The sequence below is a fragment of the Elephas maximus genome, chromosome 7, assembly GCF_024166365.1.
Source record: "Elephas maximus indicus isolate mEleMax1 chromosome 7, mEleMax1 primary haplotype, whole genome shotgun sequence".
NCBI lineage: Eukaryota > Metazoa > Chordata > Mammalia > Proboscidea > Elephantidae > Elephas > Elephas maximus.
Genome location: NC_064825.1, coordinates 107,731,580 through 107,747,695, shown reverse-complemented (window position 1 = coordinate 107,747,695; position 16,116 = coordinate 107,731,580). Strand labels below are relative to the sequence as shown.

The following is a 16,116-nucleotide window of genomic DNA, read 5'->3' as shown; positions in this document are numbered from 1 at the left end:
CCAACGGTATTCAGATACCAGCAGGGTCACCCATGGAGGACAGGTTTCAGCTGAGCTTCCAGACTAAGACAAACTAGGAAGAAGGACCTGGCAGTCTACTTCTGAAAAGCATTAGCCAGTGAAAAACTTATGAAAAACAGCGGAACATTGTCTGATATAGTGCTGGAAGATGAGCCCCCCAGGTTGGAAGACACTCAAAAGATGACTGGGGAAGAGCTGCCTCCTCAAAGTAGAGTCAACCTTAATGACATGGATGGAGTAAAGCTTTCAGGACCTTCATTTGCTGATGTGGCACAACTCAAAAGGAGAAGAAACAGCTGTAAAAATCCATTAATAATTGGAACCTGGAATGTACGAAGTATGAATCTAGGAAAATTGGAAACAGTCAAAAATGAAATGCAATGCATAAACATCAACATCCTAGGCATCACTGAGCTGAAATGGACTGGTATTGGCCATTTTGAATCAGACAATCAGATTGTCTACTATGCTGGGAATGACAACTCGAAGAGGAATGGTGTTTCATTCATTGTCAAAAAGAACATTTCAAGATCTATCCTGAAGTACAACGCTTTCAGTGATAGGATAATATCCATACGCCTACAAGGAAGACCAGTTAATACGACTATTACTCAAATTTATGCACCAACCACTAGGGCCAAAGATGAAGAAATAGAAGATTTTTATCAGCTGCTGCAGTCTGAAATTGATTGAACATACAATCAAGATGTATTGATAATTACTGGCGATTGGAATGCGAAAGTTGGAAACAAAGAAGGATCAGTAGTTGGAAAATACGGCCTTGGTGATAGAAACAATGCCGGAGATCAAGTGATAGAATTTTGCAAGACCTACGACTCCTTCATTGCAAATACCTTCTTTCACCAACATAAACGGCGGCTACCTTGCTAGATGGAACACACAGACATCAAATTGACTACATCTGTGGAAAGAGACAATGGAAAAGCTCAATACCATCAGTCAGAACAAGGCCGGGGGCCAACTGTGGAACAGACCATCAATTGCTCATATGCAAGTTCAAGCTGAAAATGAAGAAAATCAGAGCAAGTCCACGAGAGCCAAAATATGACCTTGAGTATATCCCACCGGAATTTAGAGACCACCTCAAGAATAGATTTGACGCATTGAACACTACTGACTGAAGACCAGACAAGTTGTGAAATGACATCAAGGAGATCATCCATGAAGAAAGCAAGAGGTCACTGAAAAGACAGAAAAGAAAGAAAATACCAAGGTGGATGTCAGAGGAGACTCTGAAACTTGCTCTCAAATGTTGAGCAGCTAAAGCAAAAGGAAGAATTGATGAAGTAAAAGAACTGAACAGAAGATTTCAAAGGCCCTCTCAAGAAGACAAAATATTTTTTTTTTTTTTTTTGTGCAAAGAGCTGGAGATGGAAAACCAAAAGGGAAGAACACTCTTGACGTTTCTCAAGCTGAAAGAACTGAAGAGAAAATTCAAGCCTCGAGCTGTAATAGTGAAGGATTCCATAGGGAAAATATTAAAAGAGGCAGAAAGCATCAAAAGAAGATGGAAGGAATACACAGAGTCATTTTACCAAAACGAATTAGTCGATATTCAACCATTTCAAGAGGTGGCATATGATCAGGAACCGATGGTACTGAAGGAAGAAGTCCAAGATGCTCTGAAGGCATTGGCAAAAAACAAGGCTCCAGGAATTGATGGAATATTAATTGAGATGTTTCAACAAACAGATGCAGCGCTGGAGGTGCTCACTCACCTATGCCAAGAAATATGGAAGACAGCTTCTTGGCCAACTGACTGGAAGAGATCCATATTTCTGCGTATTCCCAAGAAAGGTGATCCAAACGAATGTGGAAATTATAGAACAATATCTGCTGATGATCATTTAATTACGTCTGCGGCAGTATACCGACAGGGAACTGCCAGAAATTCAGGCCGGTTTCAGAAGAGGATGTGGAACCAGGGATATCATTGCTGATGTCAGGTGGATCATGGCTGAAAGCAGAGAATACCAGAAGGATGTTTACCTGTGTTATTGATTATGCAAAGGCATTTGACTGTTTGGATCATAACAAACTATGCATAACACTGGGAAGAAAGGGAATTCCAGAACACTTAATTGTGTTCATGAGGAACCTTTACATAAATCAAGAGGCAGTTGTTCGGAGAGAACAAGGGGCTACTTGATTGGTTTAAAGTCAGGAAAGGTGTGTGTCAGGGTTGTATTCTTTCACCATACCTATTTAATCTGTATACTGAAAAATAATACGAGAAGCTGGACTATATGAAGAAGAACGGGGCATCCGGATTGGAGGAAGGCTCATTAGAACCTCCATTATGCAGATGACACAATCTTGCTTGCTGAAAGTGAAGAGGACATGAAGCATTTACTAATGAAGATCAAAGACCACAGCCTTCAGTATGGATTACACCTCAACATAAAGAAAACAAAAATTCTCACAACTGGGGCAATGAGCAACATCATGATAAATGGAGAAAAGATTGAAGTCATCAAGGATTTCATTTAACTTGGATCCACAATCAATAGCCTTGGAAGCAGCGGTCAAGAAATCAATACGCATTGAATTGGGCAAATCTGCTGCAAAGGACCTCTTCAAAGTGTTGAAGAGCAAAGATGTCACCGTGAAGACTGAGGTGCGCCTGACCCAAGCCATGGTATTTTCAATCACCTCATAGGTATGTGAAAGCTGGACAATGAATAAGGAAGATCAAAGAAGAGTTGACGCCTTTGAATTGTGGTGTTGTCGAAGAATATTGAGTATACCATGGACTGCCAAAAGAACCAACAAATCTGTCTTAGAAGAAGTATAACCAGAATGCTCCTTAGAAGCAAGGATGGCAACACTGCGTCTTACGTACTTTGGACATGTAGTCAGGAGAGATCAGTCCCTGGAGAAGGACATCATGCTTGGCAGAGTACAGGGTCAGTGGAAAAGAGGAAGGCCCTCAATGAGGTGGATTGACACAGTGGCTGGAACAATGAGCTCAAACATAACACGAATTGTAAGGATGGCTCAGGACCAGGTAGTGTTTCGTTCTGTTGTGCTTAGGGTTGCTATGAGTCAGAACAAACTGGATGGCATCTAACAACAATATTTATACCTTACATGAGCCACATTCTTTTACTTCTATTATTAGCAGTTAGGTGTATAAAGGATGAAAGTAATTATGTGCCCTTATTTCTCCTATTGTGGATGAAAGCCAGTGTGACCCCAATACCACCCAGCATGTTTTCTCCTTTTTCAAAGTGAGCAACTGAGAGCTTAACATAACTAAGGCCATGATAAACCTGTAAGTTGTTCTTCCTCTGCCTGCCTCCTCACATGCCTCTGTTAATGACTTTGTTTTGACCAAATGTTAATGACTTTGCTCTCTGTTTTAAACTGATACAAAAAACCTTTCGTTCTGGCAGGACTTACCTGTGGCATACAACCCCCACAGGAAAGTTGGGGCCCAGGTATCAGATATGTATGTCTTTACCCTAATAAAGAAATGTCTGGCAGGGGACTACAAAGACACTTGTAACCCTTGTAAGATTCTATATAAGCTCTAATGTAAAACTGCTTTTTGCAACTCCATAGAGACAGCCTGTGTTGCTGCTGGGTCCCAATGATGTATGCATCTCCTTAATAAACTTTCTCACTCTTTCTGACTTGGAGTATGTTTCATTGGCTCGACTGCTCCAGGGCACTGACCCTAATCAGGTTACACCAGGGAGATTTGATGATATGGTAAAAAGAAAAATCATAAACTTGATTCTATTCACAATCTAAAGCATTGAATATGATGCTAATTGATAACCCAATGATAACTTTTTGAAATTAAACATATATATGTGAAATCCAATATTTAAACTATGTTTAACAGTGAATAAATAGATAGTTAAGGCAAACAGTTCAAAGAACCAACCTCAGTCCTCAGTTTTCTCTGGTGACTTTGTATTTCTGAAATTTGTGAAAAAGCAGGGAGAAAAACAATTAAGATCTGGCACTCCTAAGTTTTTGTGAAGGAAAGTAAAATTATTTTAAATAAAACTTTGACAAGGAATAATCTTCTAAGAGTAAAATTTATTTTACCATCTACCAATCTCTTTCCATTTATCCCGTTTAAAGACAAAAGCAACACGGTAAATGGCCCCAGGAAATCTCACATGGGTGACTGACTTCATTCTCATGGGAGTCTCAGACCGTCCGGAGCTCCAGGTCCCCCTTTTCTTTGTCTTCCTGGTGATCTATGGACTGACCGTGGCAGGCAACCATCATTGCCCTAAAATGCTGGTCAACTTCTTGTTCAAGATGAAAACTGTCTCTTACTACTGTTGTGGAGCTCAACTTGGTAGATTTATAGTTTTTGTTGTGGCAGAGATTTTCATACTGGCCACAGTGGCCTATGACCGCTATGTGGCCACTTGTAACCCCCTTCTCTACAATTTTTTTTTTTTTTCTCTACATGGTGGTGGTATTTTGGCAAATCAGGCTCCTGCTAGTATCTCTCATATACCTCTACAGTCTGACCATAGCACTGACTGTCTCTTCCTGTGTATTTCCTGTATCATATTGCTCTTCCAAGATAATCAACCATTTTTACCGTGATAATGTCCCTTTGTTAGCCTTGTCCTTTTCCGATACTTACATTCCAGAAATAGCAGTGTTTACCTTTTCAGGGGTCCATTTGTTTTTCTCCATGATCATTGTTCTGATATCCTACTTTAACATTACCCTTGCCATTTTGAGGATACGGTACTCAAAGGGGAGACAAAAAACTTTTTCCACCTGTGCTTCTCACATGATGGCGGTTACTGTGTTCTATGGGACTCTCTTTTTCATGCATTTGCAACCCAGGTCCAACCACTCATTAGATACTGATAAAATGGCCTCAGTCTTTTACACCCTAGTGATACCAATGCTGAATCCCCTCATTTACAGCCTAAGGAACAAGGACGTGAAGGATGCACTGAAGAGATTCCTGAATAACCCATGCCAATCGCTCAAACTACTGTAAATATATAACTATGACTATCTTCTATTAAAAATCTTATTTTGCTCCTGAAAAATCTGCTGTTAAGTGAAGAGGCATTAAATAGCTAAAAAAAAAAAAAAACTCTTACTTTCAATGGGAAAATTATTGATGAGTTTTATCCCAATTAAAAATACCCACTATTCCTACCTAGAAAAATGCTTCGATTATACAATGAAAATAAACTTACATTTGTAGTAAACAACAATTTGAAAGTAAATAAATATACATTATAAATAGAATGGACGTTATTAAAAGATTTGTTTTATATACTCTCTAAATAAGGTGTCTAGGTGATCTAAACACTGTGCTAACTTAAACTTTGGTGGCTTGAACCCACTCTGTAGTACCAAGGAAGAAACAGCTTGGTGATACTTTTTCTTTAAGATTTCAGCCACAAACAGCCTTTTGAAAAGTTCTACTCTGTACATCTTGGGTTGTCAAGCGTTAGAATAAATGTGACCTCAACTAACAACAGCATCATACTCTATAAACTAGGATGGAAAAGTCTGAAGTAGGTGATGGAGATATATGAAAATCACTCCTTGAAAGATGATGGAAAGTTAGATCATTCTCCTTGGTATACCCACGTTTTTTCCAAGGACTAGATATTTTATTACAATTTTACTTTTGCTTTTTTCTTGTACCATATTATCCGTTCATAACCCTTTGCACCATTTTCTCCATCAATCACTGTTTTTTCAATCAGTTTTTCTCTTGCACTTGAAATAAATTTACAACCCAGAAAAGTAAACATGCAGGGGGAAATAAACACTAAGCCTAGACTGCTTTGGAAGAGAACATGTGTCACAGCAGACTGAAATAAACATAACAGCATTCTACCTTTTTCCTCCTCTGTCTCAACACATGTACACAAAGCAAAAATGTATGTTCAGCTAATCATAACATAAAATTAAAAGTTTTCCATACTATATTCTCATACTAAATATTACTGTGTACAGTTTATTATCTTTGTAATAAACTGTAACATTAACCATAGCTCTTTAGCATATTTTATTTAGTGTGTTTCTGGGTGAAAATACTATCAGACCAAAAAAGTCATCTCTTAAAAGGTAACAATTCTCAAGAAAATTTTCTCAAAAAAAAAAAAAAAAACACTCATAGGAGCTATATCTATATATGTACAGTGCTAGTAAGATGTGAAGGAGTGAGGCAGAGTGGGCAAGACATGAGAAGTAAAGACAGTGTCAGGAAATAAAGTTATGAAATTTTCAGGAAGGTCAGACATAATCCAAAACTAGGAACTGTGAGACTCACATAAGTGAATCAGTTTCAAAAGTTGGACATAAATAAGTAGAATAGCTGAAGGTGTAACCTGACCCTAAGAATGCCAGTAAGTTCCCATTAGTCCTTAAACTAGCCAAAGTCAGATTTGGCCCACAGCTGCATGCCCAGAAAGGCCATATGTGACTATTAACTGAACTCAACAGAGGACTCAGTAACAACTGGAATGAATCAGAATGAAAATCATCACCTGGACTTTTTCTGAAGTGAGAGGGTTAAAGAGAACCACACAGCTTTCTATTTCCTGACCGCCTTCTGGTATTTTCCCTCCCCAGTACACCTGTGTGGCAGACATCTTGCTGCCCAAATCACATACAAGCCCTGCTTCCGCGTAGCTTAGGGAGTCACATATGAAGAGTTTCCTCCCAGTTCCTTGCTCTGTGCATTATAATAAAGTTATTTTCTCTTTCTCAAAGACTGGTGTCCAGATCATTGGCAAATCTGAGCGCACTGGACAAGGATTCACCTTCCTGAGTTCATAACAAAGTGACAAATAATCAGTATATTTGATGGGTATTTCTGGTCTCAAGAGACAAAATCAGCTATAATCTGATCCCAATAGTCTTTAAGATTTTTATGTTACTTGCTTATGTGTTTGTCTTTACTTTATTATGGGTGTGTTTGGCTTCACAGGCTTGGAACTAAAGACTTTTGTTTCCCAGTAGAAAACTATTCTCTTTGTGTCTGGCTAGAATAATAGAATTGGAGCAAAGGGGTGAAATCATATTACAATATTTTCAATGCAATTAAAGGTAAATGAATGAGTAACTAACTAACTAAATAAATAATCAAAACAGTTGTTCACAAGTGAATTCTGACTCATTGTGATCCCATAGATGTCAAAGTAGAATTTCCTCATAGGATTTCAATAGTCTCTCAGAAGTAGAGTACTAAGTCTTTTCTTCTAACCATTAAACTTTCAGTTAGCTGTCGAGTGGTTAACCACTTGCACCACCCAAGGACTCTTTCCAGTGTAATACACTGGAATATGCTATACAGTTTTGTTCAATGCTAAATATTTTGTTAAATTAATTAAGGTCAAAATGAGAATGTAGTGTTTTCCACCTTTAAATTTGGTTTACATATACACACTTTCTAAAAATAATTATGTTGTCTCTTGTATTAATTTCCTATTGCTGTAACAAATTTTCACACATTTAATGGCCAGAAGCAAAGCAAATGCGGTATCTCACAGTTATGGCAATCAGAAGTCCAAAATGAGTCTCACCGAATTAAAAGTAAGGTGTCAGCTAATTGTATTCCTTCTGGGTACACTAAAGGAGAATGTTTTCTGCCATTGTCAGCCTCTAGATTCTGCAAATATTCTTTGGTTACCAACCGCTTACAGTCATTTATTGTACCACTCTCACCTCTGATTCCATGTCTTTCTTGGGTTCTCCTGAATGCCTTTTTGCCTTCTAACTCTTGTGATTACATTGGGGCACCTGAACAAAACTTGAACACATTATATCAGAAAAGTGCCTTTTGCCATGTACATAATCTATTCACAGTTTCTGGGAATTAGGATTCAGACATCTTTGGGTGTTCATGATATTCTCTTCCACATCTCATTTGGAATATTTTGTGAACTTAGACAATGTAAAATCTTGCACCTCTCTTATTTGAGATCAATACAATAGTCCCATTAAAATGTACATAATATATACCTGTTATACATTATTTTGCTACAAAATTTGTTCAATAGAATGTATATAGAGACCTCTTTGAATTAAGGATGAATGAAAATATATTTGGCTCAAAGATTGCAGAAAGTGTGTACCCAGATGAACATATACTCACATATTATTTGTTACAATTCTATTTTGAAATTCTGAATCAAGTCAATTAATTAGCTAGGCATCTCTGTCAAGCACATATTTTAAATGAAGAAAGATATGAAAAACAACTTGTCTCTGAACTCCTGTCTTCTATGCTCAAAGTTTACCCCACTGGGCATTAATACCTCCAAACTTCCAGGTAATGCCTATCTCTGTGCCGAGGTGGTGCCATGCTGTCTTGTGCCTGAGCATCCATAGCAACACCATGGACGGGATCAGGGGAGACAGGAGATACATGGCAGTGATGAAACAAGTCACCATCTGGGTAAAGGAGTGAAAGTTAGGAAAAGCTCCAAAAGGCTTCAAACAGCTGCCACAGGAAGCCCACAGTCTGTGCTGCAGGACAGGGTAGAGCTCTCACTCAAGTCTATCAAAGCAGGGCTGTCCTGGTCAGACAGCATGGTCAGTATGTAAATCTTGGAAAGAACACACATCAAATTCCTTCAAGAGCCTGAGAATAAGAAAAATCAACAAACTTGCCCATATTCAGAACAATAGTAAGCACATTACACAAACTTACACCCTAAATCTATCTCATTGAAAGTCCATGTTTTGTTCACCAATGATTCCTTGAGAAATTAATTTTGTTTTGAAGGACTATGATCATGTATCTCATTATTTTCCATAATCCCCATTCTCACTGGTTTTAAGGACTTTTCTGCTGCATTAATAACTAAAAAAGAGGGAGAAAGCAGTGAACATGATTCAGCATTAATTCAAATGCAAAATCAAGGAATTGGAAGGCCTCATAATTTCTATCTAGCACATAAAAGAGGTGTTCTTGTCCATTAAAGTCTAGATGAGCTTGAGGAACTTCATGTCAGACATCTGCACATTCATAGGCAACAAAAAAAATTGCATTATTGTGGAGAGCATGCTCGATGAAACAAACATAGAAGTAAACAACATGTAAAGAAAGGAGATAAAGAAGATGATGCAACCTAGAGAAGAAAAACAACCTCATTAACAGAAGACACTGAGACCAACTAAGTCATAAACAAGGACTTATCAATATCAACCAAAAGGGCTCAAAGAGCTCCAACATGTATAACAGAAGGGATACTAAGACTCAACTTTGCTTGGAGTCATAACCAGAGCCAACTCGATTAAAACGTTGCAAACCAGGAAGCAGTGGGCTGCAGCAGCTCGCCCGGGCTTACTCCCAAGTCCTAGAGATGTTGCCTATCTCGGTCATATGTTGAGGACTAGGGCCCAGGATGTCAGGAAACAGTGGGCTGCAACAGGTCGCCAGGGCTTACTCTCGACCTTCCTCCTAGTCTAAAACACATTTCTTGCTGCTCTGCTGTCTCGGTCATACATTAAACATCAAGACTCAGTGAGCTAGGAAGCAGTGGGCTGTGGCAGCTCACTCGGGCTTACTCTTACTTCACCTCCAACACAATACGCGTTGCTTTGGCCATACATTGAGAGCTAGGGGATAATAAGCCCACATGCTCAAGAGAATAGATAGAGATCCAGGAGACATTCTCAAGTATAGAGGCCAATTTGACATCCAAGCCATCAATGACGGCGTGGTCAAGAGTTGAACTGTACCAGAAAACGATGATGCTCAAACACCGCCTTCATTTGCCACAAGCTGGCTTGCTTTCCGTCTCTTTTCCCCCGGTAAATTGAGATCTGTGGTGTCCAGGATAGCCAAGAACCTGCGTGCCTATAATATTAATAACTAATAAAGATATTGTGGAAAGACACAAATCATTTGGAATAGTCATGGCGACCCCTCCTCATGACAATTAACAACAATTTCCTAAAAAGTTATTCTAATCATAAAGGCAGTTTGAGCAAAATGGTCAAATTCTTAATGATTAAAAATAACACACTTTCTAATACATATATATTTCAAAGATCTAATAGAATTTTTTACTGAATAATAATGGTTATTAACATTTACCCAATCATGGATATTATTGATTTAAGACCTGGACTCATGAGATTTCGTATGCAAATTAAAATCCTTATGAATTAGATAAGTAAGATATTTTGATGTTAAGACTGAGATGTTTAAAATATTACTTCTTGGTCACCGAATAATCAAAATGGCTACAAACAGTTCTTTCTTGCTGTGGTATTTTCTATTGTAATCATTTTTCTCATCGTTTGATTCCCTCTCATGATTATTCAACATTATATTATGTCCTCTTCTCTATATAGCTAGAATATTTTTGTGTTTCTTATCACTTGAAAGATATGAATTTTAATAAAATCTATGCCTTATTTACTTCAAACACATTTTCATTTGAACAATGTAGAAACATTAGGAATATGGATACCTATAAGCCCTTGTGCTATATTCTGGAAATGATATATCACAGTTTCACTTCTCATATTTCACTATACCTATTATTTTTCACAATATAAAACGGGTTATATTGTCAGTATGAGGACACTGGGTCTCAGAGAAGCTAAGTGCTAACCCCGTGTCAGAGCTATGATATATGGTTATGTCTAATACCTTAAAATTTATTAGCTAATACAGCTAATATGAAAGAATATTTTTCCCTAAGGCATCATTTTAAATCAGACTCCAAGGAACTGTATTCAGTCAACAAATGTCAAGATTTGGTATATTATTCAAGAACAATTTATTTTTTTATCTTTGAGCAAATCATTATGTTGCTATTTTGAACCAGAAGATAATTGGGGAATATTCCCCTCTGTTCCTCTCCTATGGGTTTCATTAACAGCCAAGCAAGTGGTTAAAAAAGATCTAAATAAAACATATTCCTGGTGTATCTAAACCTGCATTTGTTATTCTACAGGTAAGAGAATACAACAGATCATTTGTAGAATAGAACCTAGAATATCCAGGTAGATTATGCCCTGAAGTCCCCAGTGCAGAAAACTTTATTTCTTCCCTATTGCATTGGTAGTTATTATATATCCATCAAAATCTGATTTATTCAGATTTCTACCCTAAAATTTAAAACCCTTACTTCCTAGAAAAGAACAGAGAATATATGAAATATATGCTTAGAGAGGTAAATAAGAGACTCCAAATTGAATGTATGCTTAAATTTTCCTGATGGAATAGTCCAGTACAAATAAAAACAATTGGAAGAAAGGTCTAAATTTGATATGTCAATAGAAACCAAGAATATTTGAACTATTCAACTGTCTGTAGGTGTATATTTGCATATAAACACTGAGGGGTAAATAATTGACATTTATTTTGCTAACTAATAAATCTAGAAGTCAGATCAGATTATTACTTCATTCATAATATTTCTCTGGTATTGATGACTTGAAAGGTACCCAAACACTGCAAGAACGGTGTTTAGTTTTATTTATCATTGGGGGGAAGAGGCAGTTGCAGAATTAAGACACAGGGTATTAGGAGGCAGTAGAAAACCAAAACCAGATCCATTGTCATTAAGTAACTTCAGACTCGTAGGGACCCTATAGGACAAAGTAGAATTGCCCCATGGGGTCTCCAAAGAGTGGCTGGTGGATTCAAATTGCTGACCTTTTGATTAGCAGCCAAGATCTTTAACCACTTCCACACCAGAGTTCCAAGAGGCAGCATAGAAGGATGGAAAGTACATACACTTTGGGATCAGAGAGAGCTGGGATTGAATCTTGGTTCTGGTACTTACTAGTTGTGAGGATTGCTGTAAACACACTATAAATTAATACAAAGGAAATTCTATTCTCACATCTAGTGCCCAACAAATGATAAAAAGTTGTTATTATTTCCCTCCTTTGCATTATAAGTGTTTCAATGTTGGGCCCAAGATATGTAGAATTAACTTCTTTCTCTTAAAATGATATTTATGGAAGTGACTTTACATTCATTTCTTAAAATGGAGCCTATTAAATTCTACACTAATCATAATCACTTTTCCTTTACCACTTTGACTCCTTTCCAGATGTGCTAACATAGACTTAGTCATACTCAGCATAAGTTTTCTTTTGACAGAGAGCAGAAGAACGAGTTTCCAGAGAAGTTTAACTCAAGTGCTTAATATTCCTTTTTTTTTTTTTAACCTTTTTCTTTACAGAAAGCCAAGTTAAGCCCACTGTTAGGTGACTAATCTGGTTGTTGTAATCTGTGTCAATTTTATCCTTGCCACTGGACCACATAATTCACAAAATTCCTACTCTTTATAGAATAAGCTTATTTCATGTTTATAAAACTTTACTAATAAAAATTGTACTTTTTGATATGAAAAGGCAGAAGAACAGGACTAAATCTACTTTTAGAGCCCTTTTTAATCATAGTATGATTCATTTGGTTTGATCCTGACAAAATAATATTTGAGTGCATGTTGATATTACATGTACTTAAATCTCTGGGTACATACATTTGTCAAAGTTTTCATTAAAATGTGAATTTTGTGACCCAAATTTAATTTTTAAAATAAATACATCTGATGACAAAATTTCAATTATATTTATCTGTTTCATTTCTAAACAAAAATTGAAATATTTAAAGGAAATTGATCTGCATGTGTGCGTGTGTGTGTGTGTGTGTGTATACACATCACAATTTTGACTGACTGGCTTGGTCGTTAAGCCTTTTTGCCAATTTAAAGAGGAGTAAACTTTAGAGAGAAAATCTAACATCACACACAGCTTCTAATCATAGAACTGAGTGATGAGCGTGTATTTTCAGATTCTTTTTTTATATTCATTCAAAAATATCAAGAAAATTAAAATAAATGGCTTATGACTTCTAGTCTGTTATGTTTTAAATTTTTATTTCCAGTAAAGATAATTCAAACTAAAATATATTATCTTCTCTGTCAAATTCTTTGAGAATTTTTTCCTCTGACTTTATTCTTTATAAAATTCTTTATAAAATTCCAAAGGAAATACTGACAATTTTTCTAGATAATTCTGACATTATTTTTCCAACGATACAAGAGAGACTTGGATTTGTGCTCCTTTAATCACTCTAATCTAGATGGCTCTGTCTCTTACTTAGAGATCATTATCAATGTGCTAAAAGTGGAGCTTGATTTAGATTATTAATTTAAATAGTTTCCAGATTATTATTTGTAGCAGATTATTTACCCAGGAGACTGAGTCAAAATTCCTGATCAGTAAATACAGTAACTTAAGATGAAGTGTGGAGAGAATATGTAAAAATAAAAATTGCAATAAAATAGTTTTATAATATATGTCCTCCAACCGGGTAACTCTTTGACTTCTTATTTGTCTAGCCTTGGGACCTTTCAGAAAATAGTTAATTTATTCTTTCTACAATTCATCATTTTCTTTCTTTTTAGTCTTAAATATTGTCTTATATCTACGTGAATGATTTTTTAAATATTTTTATGAACTACTCTAAATCTAGATAATAGTTACTTAACTGACTTAGCTGTTATTTTACTGAGTCTACAATCAACACATAAACAATTATAAGAACTTGAAAGAAATTTCCTCATAAGAAAATAATTTGAAACCATGCATGTCATGATTTCTTTTTTTTTTTTTTTTTCAGTATTTCCAATAATTTCTTACTTTTTCACCAGAAATACTTGAGGGAGTAGAAAAACATACAGATGGTCAAAAATACAAATAGTCAAATATGTAGCCAAAATGGGAGAACACAATATATTGAATTTAAGAAAGATGTTTCAATGAAACATAAGCTGTCATATACTTTTTTAATTCAGTCATAGTAAATCTTTCCCTAAAATCATCTTGACAAAGTCTGTTCTGCAAAACCCAAGAACGACTAATGGAACTGGAGAATATTCAGAGAGTAGCTCATTAAATATTTCAATACCAGTTAGTGCTACTCTATAGTACCAACTCAATTCAAAACATTTTTTGTTTTAAATTATTTAAAAGATTAAATTTCATTATTTTTCTCTTTCAATGTTTATCCCAAACTTGGGAGATAAACATTAATTTCCTTATTTTACAGGTGAGAAAATCTTAGCAAATAATTTTCCACAATTACCCAAAGCTAGAATGTTCTACTCTAATGTTCTGTGCATTGGTACACTATCAAGTGTCTGATGTGAGAAGGAAATTTCTTTGAAAAATAACTGTCTTTAATAAATAACCTGGTTTACCCACTTGTTTAGGAAATGACATGATTTTAAAAATGTCTTTTAATAAATAACAGATTTAATAAATAAAATAGCCCAATTAATTTGGGAATGACATGATTTTAACCAAAAATTAAAAGTCTTTATCTTCCATTTGATTCTGCAAGGAGTGGTACTGACTCTTTATTCATTGTCTTGTCATTGTCTTAGGCGTCACTGCTGAGAAATCATGCATTTCTGAAAAATCAATATAAGCATGGACTTAACATTCCTTTGAGTCACAATATTGTGCATCCCTGTCTTAGAAATACAAATTATGACTTCATGAATATTTTCAAGTTTATTCCACGAAGTGTCAACATGAAAAATGACACAGAAGTCACCACATTTATATTGAAGGGCTTCACAGACAATGGTGAACTGCAGGTCGTCCTATTTTTTCTATTTCTAGCAATATACCTTTTTACTGTGACAGGAAATTTAGGACTGGTTGTATTGGTCACTGGGGATTCCCGGCTCCACAACCCCATGTACTATTTTCTGGGTGTGTTATCTTTCTTGGATGCTTGCTATTCCTCAGTGATTACCCCAAATATGTTAGTAGATTTTATGTCAAAGAGCAAAGACATTTCATTCCTTGGATGTGCAACACAAATGTTTCTTGGTGTTACTTTTGGGACCACAGAATGTTTTCTCTTGGCAGCAATGGCTTATGATCGCTATGTAGCAATCTACAACCCACTTCTCTATTCAGTTAACATGTCACCCAAAGTCTTTGTGCCACTCATCACTGCTTCATATGTCGGTGGCATTTCACATGCTACTTTACACACAGTAGCAACTTTTAGCCTCTCCTTCTGTGCATCCAATGAAATCAGACATGTCTTTTGTGATATTCCTCCACTCCTTGCTATCTCCTGTTCTGACACTCACATCAACCAGCTTCTACTCAACTACGTTGTGGGTTCTCTTGAGATATTCAACATCCTGATTGTCCTGATCTCCTATAGTTTCATTTCGTTGGTCATTCTGAGAATGCGTTCTGCTGAAGGGAGACGAAAAGTATTTTCCACCTGTGGCTCTCACCTAACTGGGGTGTCAATTTACCATGGAACAATCCTCTGCACATATGTCAGACCAAGTTCTAGCTTTGCTTTGGATCGTGACATGATACTGTCTATATTCTATACCATTGTGATTCCCATGCTGAATCCCATTATCTACAGTTTGAGGAACAAAGATGTAAAAGAAGCAATGAATAAAGTGTTTGGGAGAAATCGGTTTATCAATAAAGTATATTTTTAGCACTAAAAATGAAAAAAATCGGGAGTCATGTCCCATGCCTCCATATGAAGAAGATATGACAAAGATGAATTTTTTTGTCTCAGTTTATTAGTGTCTTTCTATTCTTCTTGAAAATTTTGAAATAAAAACCATAGTCAACCCTCAACCTAGGCTATTTTAACACATACAGAAAAACTGTGCCATCAATTTCCTTCTGACATGTTCTTACTGATACTGGTGTATATGTGCAGGTGGGCATGGGCATATATACATATATATACACATACAGATAATGATTCTGATTTATATATATATACATACACATATATGTATATAATCTTTTTAAAATTATTGTACATTTTGTTTTTTTACTTATAAATATTGATTGGGATATGGAAAAATAAAGCAAGCTTATTTAGTATGTTGTCGCTGTCGTTAGGTGCCATTGAGTCAGATCCCACTCACAGCGAACATTGGTACAACAGAATGAAACACTGCCTGATGGTGCACCATCCTCACAATCGATGTTATGCTTGAACCCGTTGTTGCAGTGCTGTGTCAATCCATCTCATTGACGGTCTTTCTCTTTGTCACTGACCCTCTGCTAAGCATGATGTCCTTCTCAGGG

General features: G+C 36.2%; 1 protein-coding gene and 1 pseudogene across 1 annotated transcript; both read left to right on the top strand.

Moving 5' to 3' along the window:
• Positions 1–4,296: 4,296 nt before the first annotated feature.
• On the top strand, positions 4,297–5,026 carry LOC126079492 (olfactory receptor 8J2-like; annotated as a pseudogene).
• Positions 5,027–14,471: 9,445 nt separating this feature from the next.
• LOC126079644 (olfactory receptor 1094-like) lies at positions 14,472–15,509 on the top strand. The gene has a single exon (XM_049890770.1). It carries the CDS (start codon positions 14,529–14,531, stop codon positions 15,507–15,509), a length of 981 nt encoding a protein of 326 aa, XP_049746727.1. The 5' UTR covers positions 14,472–14,528.
• The last annotated feature ends 607 nt before the right edge of the window (positions 15,510–16,116 follow it).